The 13,905-nt window shown below is 40.0% G+C and overlaps 1 protein-coding gene across 1 annotated transcript in view; it reads right to left on the reverse strand.

The window, feature by feature from the left end:
* Window positions 1–13,905, reverse strand: part of sdccag8 (SHH signaling and ciliogenesis regulator sdccag8) — a 346,220-nt gene that overhangs the window by 317,257 nt on the left and 15,058 nt on the right. The window contains exon 4 of the mRNA XM_043695478.1: window positions 4,105–4,215. Coding sequence (XP_043551413.1) covers window positions 4,105–4,215 — 111 coding nt within the window. The remainder of the gene's footprint in view (window positions 1–4,104; window positions 4,216–13,905) is intronic.

Here is a 13,905-nt window from a genome sequence, read left to right on the forward strand (position 1 = left end):
CTCCATGTACAGCGCATCATCCGCCGCCATTTCCGCTACCTCCAAACGGACCCCACCACCAAGGATATATTTCCCTCCCCTCCCCTTTCAGCATTCCGTAAAGACCACTCCCTCCGTGACTCCCTCGTCAGATCCACACCCCCCACCAACCCAACCCCGCAGGGCCTTAAGTTTGTTATGTGCTGACCAGATGGATTGTGTTCGAGGTATTTATCTGCACGAACATCTCCACGTGGGTCAGGGACATGGCATGGTATAACTACTTGGAGCGTCCCATGGCAAGCCCCATACTTTGTAATACCGGGGAAGCTAAAACCTCAGCTTGTGGGCGATACTTAGTGTTTTTGTATTCTGGGTCCATGCACATCTTTAGGCTCAATCCTTTCTCCAAAGATCACCCCCTCATGCCAGAAATTAGTTTTGTGAACCTTTTCTAAACCACTTTGAATTTAAGTGCATCCTTCCTTAGGTAAGAGAATCAAAACTATAAGTAATACTCTTTATGCAGGCTCACCAATGCCCTGTACATTGCAGCTAGATTTCTCTAGTTTTATTCTACAAACCCTCCGCTCATCTCACTACAAAGATCAATCTAGGCATAAAACAAGGTAACAGGTATTCCAACTTTGTTTAGTATCATGCGACATGTACATCAGAAATCATTCTCTAAAATGGACTGATGCCAGAGGATTCAGAACTTGCATTCAGCAAATACCCATATCACCATATCATACTGTCCCAGGCAAACAAAAATATTTGTGCACATTTATCTTCATCACTGAACCATTACTAGAACCAATCTTGTAAATAACCTTTGCATTTTCTCCAAATCATACACACCTTTCATATAATGAGGTATTCACAACTGAGCCCCAGCTCCCTGATTTGACCAGATTAAGAGCCTAATTAGAGAACTCATGTTCTATGGGTTCCACTTGGCTAACATTGCCACAATCACTACAATGATTCTAGCTGAGGTCTAACAAATGTTTTATACAAGTTCAACCTCACCTCCTTGTTCCTGTACTCTGTGCCCCTATTGATAAAGCTGAAGTTACGGTGTATTTTACTACTATTCTTTCCACCAGTCCTGCTACATTCAATGATCTGCACACATATACTGACAGGTCGCTCTCTTCCTTCATCCACCACCTTCAAATTGTCCACCCCATGTTTTATACTGACTGTCAACATTCTTCCAAACAAAATGTATCACCTTTCACTTTTTTTTCCAATGAACCTCATCTGCCATGGCTATAATGAAGTCAGGAGCTGAGTGTCTGTGGCAGAATCCAAACTGAACATCATTGAGCAGGTTATTGTAGTTGTAGTAACAAGGTCAGCCAGTGGACCTCATAGAACAGGAGTTCTCTAATTGGGCTCTTAATCTGGTCAATTCAGGGAGCTGTGGCTGACTGGAGTGTTAGAGGTTCTATTCACACTGAGAGCTGGCACTGAAGGAGCTAGATCAGTGCCAAGGATTCTCCACATGTAGATAAAGGTAAAGGGTCACTGGCCTCTGTGGAGTTATTTCAGTTATTACTGAACAAGTGCTTCTTGATAATGTTGACAACCCACTTTGCTGATGATTGAAATTGACTATGGAATGAACTGTCAGAGGATGTAGTAGGTGCAGGTACAGTTACAACATTTGGACAGATATATAGATTGGAAAAGTTTAGAGGGATATGGGCCAAACGCAGGCAAATGAGACATTTAATTTGGGAAACTGGTCAGCATGGACAAGTTGGACCGAAGCATCTGTTTCCATCTTGTATGACTATCCTCTCAACACCACATTGCTTCTCTGTCAGACTGAGAAAAGCCAGACTACCTTTTTCAGTGAAGCAGGACCTTTCTTCAATCATTTGACAGCTCTTGTGTTCTAATCACAGTAAGTTAAAACAGTAAATAATCCATGCTTCGTTACTAATTTAGTCTGAGTTATTTTTATACTCTCCATGTAATATGTAAGCAGATGAAAAGATTATTTTTGAATTGGTATACTAACACACACTTGATACAAAAGACACATCTAAATATGCAAACAGCAAGTCAGAGGCTCAGAAGAAAGGGACAGAATTACAAAATGGTCTAAACAGCCTTACTCGATGAATGGCATGCCATTGAAAATGCAATCTAGCTGATTGGATCTAAAATGTCTAAATGATCCCTCAAATAGACAGTATAGGTCGTTCTGCTACAACGCACGTTTTGTTAACGTGAATTTGCTGTAACGTGATTGACAAATTGGGGACACTGTTTCTAAATCACAAACTTTTGAAATGTGTATTGGTTATAACATGATTCCAGTCCCATTAGTTTAAATAGTGCTGCTATTGTGCAATTTTCTCACAACACGGATTGCATGAGAACGGATCTACATTATAGCAGAAGTGACTGTACACCATTAAATATACAATATCACAGCAGTAATCAAGATGACTAAGGCACTGGAGTTGTACACACATAAATTGCTGAAACAAGAGAAATGCTGATTTTCAACTTTCATCTATATAGAAGACTCAGGTTATAGTGGTTTCTGTAGCAGAATATCTCATGTGTTGCATACTCTTTCAAATTAAACAAGTTAATTTGGAGATGTTCCCATTTTGAGCATATAATAAAAATGATTCTCAATGTTTTGCATTCACTTCTGAAGCAGGATCATAATTCATCTCAAAGAATACCTAACCAATTATTCAAGTTACTTTTTTGTGAATTGCAATAGGTACTGTGATCAGATTCTGCATCAGTAAATAATCACCTGGGGGGTGCAAGGGAGGTGAGCTCTCCAGAGCAGGCTGATAGAAAAAAAGATCACCAATTTTAGGCGACAATGGATGCCCCCAATATGTAAACATCTCTCCACCCTTCAGGCATTCTGCCTGTATTCCTGATGAAGGACTTTTGCCCGAAACTTTAATTTTACTGCTCCTCGGATGCTGCCTGAACTGCTGTGCTTTTCCAGCACCACTCTAATCTAAACCCCAATATGTAAAAAGCTTCACTCCAAAGTAAAACCTTCCTTCTTAATACTTTGTTATGGAGCAGGCCAGACCCCCTCAAAACATTTCAAGAAGTAGCCCAGACCCAAACTTTGCTAGTTGTTTTAAGCAGGTGTGTAGTGGATATTCCAGAAGTGATGCAGCTGGCCCAACCACTTAGTTTTAAATAAAACAGAATTCATTTGCAAGAGAACTGAATGAAACACAAACAAAAGATAAGAGAATATAGAATAACTTAATCTATCCAAAAACCCAACAGATTATCCCAACTTCATGATGCTGTTCCAAATTCCTGCAACAATCCCCATAAACACCCCTTGGCAAAATATCAAACACATGATCTTAAAGGAGCGATATCAGAGAGAGAGAGAGAGAAAGAGAGAGAGAGAGAGATGGCAGAGGGATTCAGCATGGAACATCTTCTTCCATGTAACTGTTTCTTTGACCAGCAGCCTCAAAACTGACTGACTGCTTGCTCTGAACGTCCAGACTGCTAAATCCCAAACCAAACCAGAGAAAAGCTGAGCTGGGAGAACTGACCACTCCCCTTTCATTGCACAAGGATTTTTTTTAAACTTAAAAACTTCAAGTGGATCAACCCAGGCATTTCGGAACATGTGCCTTTACCACCTCCTGAGAAAAAAAAACCAAGGGCAACATAACCTTGTTAAAGGAGCAGCATCATCACAACTTCAAAAAACAAAATACAGCTCTCTTCCACCCACCTGCCCAGCTCAGGTTGGACTTGAACCCAGGCCTTTTGGTCCAGAGGTAGGGATATATTACTGCACCTCTGGTCTGCTTTCTTCTTTTTCCCCAAATTGCTGTGGTTATATTTTATTTATTTTGTGAGACACGGAAATGTAGACAGCACTGTGAATTAATTTTATTATTGTATATGTTTTTTCCACCAGGGAAGCACTCATGTCGCCAATTGAATACTTGCAAGCGAAGACTGATAAGTGCAATGTTGAAGTAAGAGGTAACTATGAACCTTTACTTTATGATCCACCTGCTAACATTTGCCAAGTTAAGTCCTTTCAACAACCTGTTCAAAGTACAACTCATCTGAAAAATAAGTATGCAAGCAACTAACCTTGAAAAGCTTGACTTCTGCCTCCAAATGTTGGATATATTCTGACTGGTCATTGATAATAGGTACAAGATCATCAATAGATGGGGAACAATCCAAATCATTTCTTGTTCTCTGCACATGAAAAGAAAAGATCAAGTCTTAATAAATATATACTTACGATCCACTGTATGCCATGATTTGAAGAAGTTATTTTCTCAATTTCTTTCGGACCTGTTGCAGCCAAAGAATTCACCAATTGAAGTTTAATTTTAATTTGCTGTAAATACACCCCCTTTTCAAAGTTATAATAAAAAGGTACAAAATAACTTTTGTTGTAACAATACATCACTTAGAAAGGAATATTACTTTAGCATTCTGAACTGCTAAGTTCAGTGAAGAGTTTCCAATCTAGAAGCGATTAATTATCCTGATCATTCTCATCTTATCTATACTCTCTAGGAACTCAAGTAAGTTCCAATGTCTCATTAAAGGCAGTCACATTTAGCAGGTAAGCAGGTCATTGCCTTCAACATAGAAAGCAAAGTAAAAATTTAAGTATTTTAGTGAGGTACTAACTGTGGCATATATTTATCTTTAATTATAGTAGTCATGTACACTCCCATTAAATTTCAGCATTTTTATACCAACTTTTATGCACTCAGAGTTAAAACCATAAGATATATCGAGTAGAAGTAGGCCCCAAAAATAAGCTGGGGAATCAATGGCCTAATGGTATTATTGTTAGCCTATCAATCCACATAATCAGGTAATATTCTGGGGACCTGGGCTCAAATCTTGCCATGGCAGATGGTAGAACTTGAATTCAATAAAAATCTGGAATTAAGAATCTAATAATGAGCATGAACCTATTGACAATCATGAGGGAAAAAAAACATTGGTTCACAAATGCCATTTTGGGAAGGTATTACCTGGTCTAGCCTACACTCGACTCCAGGCTTACAGCAATGTGGTTGACTTTTGCCTCTGGGCAATTAGGAATGGGTTATCCTAACTTGCCAAGTCCATGTCACCCACATCCGATGAATGAATAAAAAAATTCAGCCCATCAAGTCTGCTCCATCATTCAGTGTGATCAAGGCTGATCTAATAACTCCATACTCCAGCCTTTTCCCCACAACCCTTGATTCAGTTATTGACTAAAAATGTCTATCTCAGCCTTCAATATACTCATGACCCAGCCTCAACAGCCCTCTCTGGTAAATTATTCCACAGATTCACTACCTTCAGAAAAGAAAGTTCCTCCCCATCTCTGTGTGAAATGTGTGACCCTCATTCTGAAATTATGCCCTCTGCTCCTTGACTCTTGCACAAGGAGAAACAATCTTTCTGCATCTATTCTCTCAAGTCCCCTAATAATCTTGTATATTTTAATAAGGTTGCCACTTATTATTCTAAATTCCAATTACTGTAGATGCTGGAATGTGTACTGAAAACAAAAACTGCTGGAGATCACAGCTCTGATGAAAAGTCATCTAAACTCAAAAAGTTAGCTTGCCTTTTCTCCATGGATGTGCTTGATCTGCTGTGATTGGCAGCATTTTTTATTCTCAGTATAAATTCCAATGAGTACAGGAACAACCTACTTAACCTCCCCTCAAAAGACGTGCTGCTGTACTCAATATCAACCTAGTGGACTTCCAGTGCACTGCCTCCTCTACCGATGTATCTTCCCTTTGATAATGGGCTCAAAGTTGTTCACAGTAGTCCAGTGATCTGACGAGTGCCTTGTATAGTATTAAGCAAAATTTGAAACAAAGGCCAACATTCTGTTCCATTTTCCTATTACTCACTGAACCTGTATGCTAGCTTCCAGTGATTCACAAGATTTCCATATTCCACTATTCTGTAGCTTTCTGCAGTCTTTCTCCATTTAAATAATATTCAGCTCCCTTATTTTACAAAAGTGCAATGCCACATATTTCCACACATTTTGTTTCATCTGCCAAGTTTATGCCCACTTGCTTCATCTATCTGTATGAAGATCCCTCCTTCTCAACCTCTTCCCTCACCTGAGACATGAGACTCTCAGGTTAAACTACCACCAGTCATCTATCTCTATTATATTCCTCTGCAAACTCTGTGTCATCGTCTCCACTTGCCTTCTTAAATATTACTGTGTCATTCACAAACTTGGCGACAGTAAATTCATTTTCCTCATCCAAATCATTAATATATATTGTAAATAATTGTGGCTCCAGCATTAATCCATGTGACATTCCAGGAGTTACAAGTTGTCACCTTGAAAATTGCCCCCAATCCCAACTGTCAGTTTTCAGTTGATTAGCTGATCTTCTATCCATGATAATGTACTACCTCCAACAATATGGGTCTTATCTTATTAAGTAGGACAAAGTGAGGGCTGCAGATGCTGGAGAGTCAGACTTGAAAAGTGGGGTGCTGGAAAAGTACAGCAGGTCAGGCAATATCCAAGAAGCAGGAAAGTTGATGTTTCATAAGCCCCTCATCAGAAATGTGGAAGGGGAAGGGGCTGAGAGATAAATGGGGGTGAGGGGTGGAGCTGGTGAAGGAGGAGGGGGGAGGTAGCTGGAAAGGCAATAGGTAGATATAGGTGGGGGATAATTACGATAGGTCAGTGGGGAGGGTGGAGTGGATAGGCGGGAAGGAAGATGGACAGGTTGGACTTGGATCTGGGATGAGATCTTATCAAGTTGCCTAACATATGGCACATTGTCAAATGCCTTCTGAAAATCCAAATGCTTCCCCTTTATTTATCCTTTTATTAAAAGAATTTCAGTAAGTTTGTCATGTACCATTTTCCCTGCATGAAGCCATGTTGACTCTGTTTAACCATATTAAGTATTTCTAAACATTCTATGGTTATATCTTTTATAATAGACAAACATTTTCCCAATAACAGACATTAAGATAGATGGCCTATAGTTGGTAAAGGCTCTTCATTCTATAAGAATTAAAGTTTTACCAAACAACTGCTACATTTTCAGAAAACAAGCTATATAGAAATTTAAACACATAAGAGCAGCTATGGTAACCAAAATAACCTGGCAGCAATGGCATTGCAAAACAACAGGTAGGCCCCCCATTCTTTAGTGATGGACTATAGTGGAAGGATGGGCAGCTCAACATTCCAGGGTATAGAAATTTCAGGCTTGATAGGGGGAATCTGAGAGAGATGGGAACATTGCATTATGATAAAGGACATCATCATGGCAGTAATGAGGGAGGATGTCTTAGAAGGCTCTTCAGATGAGGCCATCTGAGTACAGCTTAGAAATAAAAAAAGCAATGACTTTACTGGGATTATATTACAGCCCTCCTAACAGTCAAAAGGGAAGTGGAAGAGGAAACATGTAAGAAAATCACAGAAAGGTGCGAGAGGAATAGGATTATAGTAGTAGTGGGTTTCAATTATGCTAACATTAACTGGATTGCCTCAGTGTGAAAGGATTTGATGGGAAGGAATTTTTAAAGTACATCCAGGGGAGCTTTTTGTGCCAATACTTAGATAGCCCTACTAGAGATGGGGCAGTGCAAGAACTAATCCGAGGGAACGAAGCCGGTCAAGTGGGTGAACATTTTTGGGATAGTGATAATAACTCTGCAAGTTTCAAAGTCATTCTGGCAAAGGATAAGGATAGTGTAGAAATCAAGTGTCTAAATTGGGGGAGGGCCAATTTCAATATCATTAGACAAGAAGTGGCAAACATAGACTGGGAGCAACTATTTACAGGCAAGTCTATATTCGGAAAGTGCGAGTCTTTAAAAGTAGTATATTGAAGGTTCATGGCCAGTTTGCTCCCCTAAGAGTGAAGAGCAAGGGCAGAAAGTCCAGGAAATGCTGAATGTCAAGGAACACAGAGTATGATCAAGAAAAAAAGGAAGCATATGTAAAGTACAGAGCATTTGAGTCCATTCAGGAGTACAGAGAGAGTAGGGAGTACTCAAAAAATAAATTAGGAGGGCAAAAATGGGCCACAAAATATCCTTGGCCAACAGGATTAAGGGAAACTCCAAGGTGTTTGAGTATATTAAGATCAAAAGGATTGCTGGAAAAGAGAGGGGCTTATTAGAGACCAGAGGGACAATCTGTGCTTGGAACCAGAGAATGTGGGTGAGATCTAAAATTAATATTTCTCATCTGTACTGATAAAGGAGAAAGGCAGTGTAGCTAGAGATTTCATTTGGGATGGTGAGGTTCTAGAGCATATTAAGATTAATAAGGGGGAGGAGTATTAGATGTTTTAGTAGCATATAGATGCATAAATTCTCAGAGCATAACAAAATGAAGCCAGGCTTGCATGGGAGGTAGGGGAGAAGATTGTTGGAGCCCTGAAAAAGATACTTAATTTTTCACTGGCCGCAGGTGAAGTGCCAAATGACTGACTGAACACCGTGGGGTGGCATGGTGGCTCAGTGGTTAGCACTGCTGCCTCACAGTGCCAGGGACCCAGGTTTGATTCCCGCCTCGAGCAACTGTCTGTGTGGTGTTTGCACATTCTCCCCGTATCTGCGTGGGCTTCCTCCAGGTGCTCTGGTTTCTTCCCATAATCCAAAGATGGGAAAGATGTGCTGGCCAGGTGAATTGATCATGCTAATTTGCCCATAATGTTAGGTGCATTAGTCAGAGATAAATACAGGGTAGGGGAATGAGTCTGGATGGGTTACCCTTTGGAGGGTAAGTGTGGACTCGTTGGGCCAAAGGGCCTGTTTCCATACTGTAGGGAATCTAATCTAATATGGTTTCACTGTTCAAGAAAGGCAGCAGGGATAAGTCAGGTAATTACAGACCAGTTAGTCTGACATCGTGGTAGGGAGATTATTGGAAAAATATTCTGAAGGACAGAATTAATCAACAGTTAGACAACAGGGACTGAACAGGGATAGTTAGCACAGATTTGTTAGAGGAAGATCCTGTCTGCTTAATTTGAGTTTTTTTGAAAATGTGACTAAATATACCAGTGGAAATCTGGACTCGTTGCCTACAAAAGGTGGAGGAGGCAGAAACCCTCATAACATGTAAGAAGTATTTACATGTATATTTACAGTGCCAAGACATAAAAGGCTATGGTCGAGAGTGTGATGCTGGAAAAGCACAGCAGGTCTGGCAGCATTTGAGGAGGAGAATCAATATTTCTGGCATAAGCCCTTCATTAGGAATCCTGAGAAACCATCGATTCTCCTGCTCCTCGGATGCTGCCTGATCTGCTGTGCTTTTCCAGCATCACACTTTCAACTCTGATCTCCAGCATCCACAGTCCTCACTTTCTCCCATAAAAGGTGATGGGCCAAGTACTGGAAATGGGATTAAAATAATTAGGTGATTGTTTTTGACTGGTGTAGATTCGATAGGCAAAAGGGTCTTTTCCTGTGCTATAGACTACTATTGATGAGGTTTATATGGATTTCAGTAAGACCTTTAAGGTTCCACACGGAAGGCTGGTCCAAAAAGTAAGCACCCATGAGATCCAAAGTCAAGTTTACAAATGTGTCCAAAATTGGCTTATAAATAGAAGATAAGGGGAGATAGAGTCATAGAATGTATAGCATGGAAGCAGACCCTTCCGTCCAACTCGTCCATGCTGACCAGATATCCCAGCACAATCTAGTCTCACCTGCTAGCATCTGGCCCATATCCCTCCAAACCCTCCCTATTCATATACCCATCCAGATGCCTGTGATTCGAAGTCTGTGCAAAAGGTGTATCACAGGGATCAGTACTGTGATCCTTGCTATTTCATATGTACATTTTTCCTGCAACATTCCCATCCAAGTCTTTAATCAGTAAGCTTGCATATGAAACGAAAATTGGGGTTTTTGTTGATAAGGAGGAGATTGGGCTTGTGCTCCACTTTGATACTGATCAGGTGGTAAATTGGGGAGAGCAATGGCAGATGGAATTTAATTCTGATAATTAATGCAGTGATATATTTTGGGAGGTCTAATAAGGAAAGTATATACACAATGAATGGTAGCTCGCTAGGCAGTACTGAAGAACAAAGGGGCCTGGGTATACAAGTCCGCAAATATCTGAAGACATCAGCACAGGTGGTCAAGATGGTGAAAATAATATATGAGATACATGCATTCAATAGCAGGGGTGTAGAATATATAGGAGCAAACAACTTTATAGAGCATTGGTTAGGCCACAGATGGAATACTGTGTGATGTTCTAGTGGCCACAATAGTGGAAGGACGTGATTGCATTGGGGATGTTGCAAAGGAGATTCACCAAGCTTTGCACCTTGGATGCAAAGTCTCCATTATGAGGACAGACTAGATAAGCTGGATTTGTTTTCCACATAGCAGAGGAGATGGAGGGGATATCTGATTGTGGTATATAATATCATGAGAGGCATAGATAGAGTCATAGAGATGTACAGCACAGAAACAGACCCTTAGTCCAACTCGTCCATGCAAACCAGATATCATAACCTAATCTAGTCCCATTTGCCAGCACTTTTCCCATATCCTTCTAAGCCCTTCCTATTCATATACCCATCCAGATGCCTTTTAAAAGTTGTAACCGTACCAGCCTCCACCACTTCCTCTAGCAGCTCATTTCATACTTGCACCACCCTCGGCGTGAAGAGGTTGTTCCTTAGGTCCCTTTTAAATTTTTCCCCTCTCACTCTAAACCTATGCCTTTTAGTTCTGGATTCCCCCACCCCATGGAAAAGACCTTGTCTACTTATCCTATCCATGCCCCTCCTGATTTTATAAACCTCAATAAGATCACCCATCAGCCACCGATGCTCCAGGAAAAACAACCCTAGCCTATTGTTCAAATCCTCCAAACCTGGCAACATTCTTGTAAAAATAAGATAGATTGTGAGAAACTTTTCCTTGGCAGACAAGTCTAAGACTAGAGGACTTAAGTTTAAGGTGAAGAATGGTTTCAAGGGGAGCAGAGGAAAAATAGTTTCACCCAGTGGGTGATAGAAATATGGAACCTGCTGCCTGACAGAGAGTTCAAGGCGATATTTGATATTTAAGATGCACCTGGATCAGCACCAAAAATGTCAGGGCATAGTAAGCTATGGACCAAGTGCAGATAACTGGGATTAATGTAGTTTGGTGTTTGTTGGCTAGCATAGACATGGTGGGCCAAAGGACCTACTTCTGTGCTGAATGGCTCTATCAGATTATGACTGACACAAACTCTGGCACATTTTTAAAAAATTCATCCATGGGATGTGGGCATTGCTGGCTGGTCAAACATTTATTTCCTATTCCTAGTTATCCTTGAGAAGCTGGTGGTGAGCTGCCTTCTTGAACCACTGCAAGTCTTTTGGTGTAGGTCGACCCACAATGCCACTGGGGAAGAAATTCTATGATTTGCAAGTCAGAATGGTGAGTGCCTTGGAGGGGAACTTGCAGGTGGTGGCTTCCATGTATCTGTGGTTGTGGTCTTTTTAGATGGTAGTGGGTTTGGAAGGTGTTGTGGATAAATCATCACGCGTTTCCTTTAATTTTGCGACTTATTATCAAATCTCAGTTGATCAGAACTGAAATAATGATTTAAACTTTATTGAATGTAGCAACCAAAATAAGACCTCTAAACTAGGAAAGTAAAGCCTCACCACTCAACTTGGCTTTTATCTGATTTAGGATGGAATTTAGCCAAGATTCCACCAAATGTCTGTCTCTGGAAGTATCCAGGGTTTGACCCTTGTGCAGTGTTGTTCTTCAAAGTTCTGCTACACTGGTTTGTTCTGGTGGTGGGGAAATTGTAGCAGTACATCTGTAGATAGCACACACAGCGGATGCTGAGCATTGGTAGAGAGAGCGAATGTTTGTGAACATGATGCCATTCAAGTGGACAGCTTTGTCCTAGCGATATCCAGCTTCTAAAGCATTATTGGAACTGCACCCATTCAGGCAAGTGGAGAGTATTCCATCACATTCTTAACATGTGCTTTGTGGAGAGGGTTTGGGGAATCAGAAGGGGAGGTATTAGCTGTAGGATTCCTATCTACCGTCCTGCTGTTGCTTATTATTCCAGGATTTTTATTGATGACAGGGAGCCATATTTTGCCATTTCACACACTTTTCACAAAGAAGCAACAAATTTTAACAAAAACTAATATACACTTTGCAGTTCAGTAGTAGTCTCATAGTGGTGACTTGACAAATACCACTGGGATTAAAAATGATTATAGGTAATGCCTTCTGTATTAATGCTACAATAAACAAATACTAAGAATCAAGCAACATGCTGCCCACCAGAAAGGTCAGAAGTAAAAAGATGACTGCAGAAAAAACTAAAGTTAAAAATATGAACTAATGGCTTATAATCACAAGTCTAGTTAAATATCAGTGATCTCTTAGATATCGCAGGGCGCTTGAACAATTGGGTAATGGTGTGATTAGACATTCACGGCTGGATTTGTTTTATTTCAGATAAATGTTTCGTCCTCTTTTAATCACAACAAATAACATTCCAACAGTAAATCAATACTATGGCTAACCACATGGGGGAGCCCCTCAGCAATACTAAACCTAACCATACAATAGAAAAGTGCTAACATAATTATACACATTTGAAAATAAGCATAAATATTTTGCTACTACATTTAAACTGTAATAATGTAACAAACAACTATATTAATATATTAACCTCTGCGATATTTAAAGTGCATAAACCTTTGCAATTGCTGATTGTATTGATGGTTAAAGTGTGTCTAAGTGAGAATTTCATTAATCTGACGACAGGTTTCCACGTGCCCAAATTCTATTGAATTGTAAATCTATGCAGAAGTAATGATAATGTGTTAAACATTTTTAAGTGAATGTATAAATATTTATTGATGAGATTTATAGATTTAGTTTACACAAATAATTCAATGCAATTGATATTTGAGAAAGATGGTTACTGGTTTGGTTAATTATCAAAACATGAGAACTAGGAGCAGGGATAGGCAATTCAACCCCTCTGCCCTTTAATATGATCTTGACTGATGGCTAAATCATTTTTACATAAAAAGTATAAAACCACTATGTCTGGAATGCAACTGGTCATAAACCAAAATGGAAAAAAAGGTCATCAGTACAAGAAACTCCTCTTAGCTTGGACTTGTCAGTATGGACTTGTCTGCAGTACAACAATCATTTGACTAACTGACAACTAACAATATTCACATTGTTGATAATACAAGTTACAGAAATGCAAAGATATAATGTATAAGATAAAATATTGGTTGTAATACATAGGAGGTGAGTGCTATCAACTGACACTCACAACCAATTTTAAAGAGTACAGCAGTTCAGGCAGCATCCAAGGAGCTTCGAAATCGACGTTTCGGACAAAAGCCCTTCATCAGGCAACACCAGCCCAAGCCAGAATCCTGCTCTAGGCTACACTAGCCCATGCCATGCCAGGGGCCTACTTGACAAGGAAGTGAGAGTCCTACTTCAGGCTTTCCAAGCCAGCTGACTCTGTCGCCATGCTGCCTCTGAAGACCCATCACCCTGGAGCCCATCAAAGCCACCTTTCTACCGAAGAGTTCTCTTTACCAGGTAGGTTTGAGTGAAAACTAAATTAAACAGAGAAAAGAAGGGGGAGAAAAGGAAAAAGAAAAAGACAAAAGCAGACGAAGAGGATAAGCGTGAACACAGAGGCATAGATATTGCCTATTCCACTACCATTTTGAATATTTTAATTTCACTTTGTTGTGATATCAAATGTTAGCAAATCTCATTTGGTCTTGCTTGCTATTCCTATTCTGTAACAGTTGCTTATTTTCTTCTTATTCTCTTCACTTAAAAGGACTCAAGTCATCTAGGATATTTCAGACTATGAACCTCACTACAATCATTGTTGAC

The sequence above is a fragment of the Chiloscyllium plagiosum genome, chromosome 9 (assembly GCF_004010195.1).
Source record: "Chiloscyllium plagiosum isolate BGI_BamShark_2017 chromosome 9, ASM401019v2, whole genome shotgun sequence".
Taxonomy (NCBI): domain Eukaryota; kingdom Metazoa; phylum Chordata; class Chondrichthyes; order Orectolobiformes; family Hemiscylliidae; genus Chiloscyllium; species Chiloscyllium plagiosum.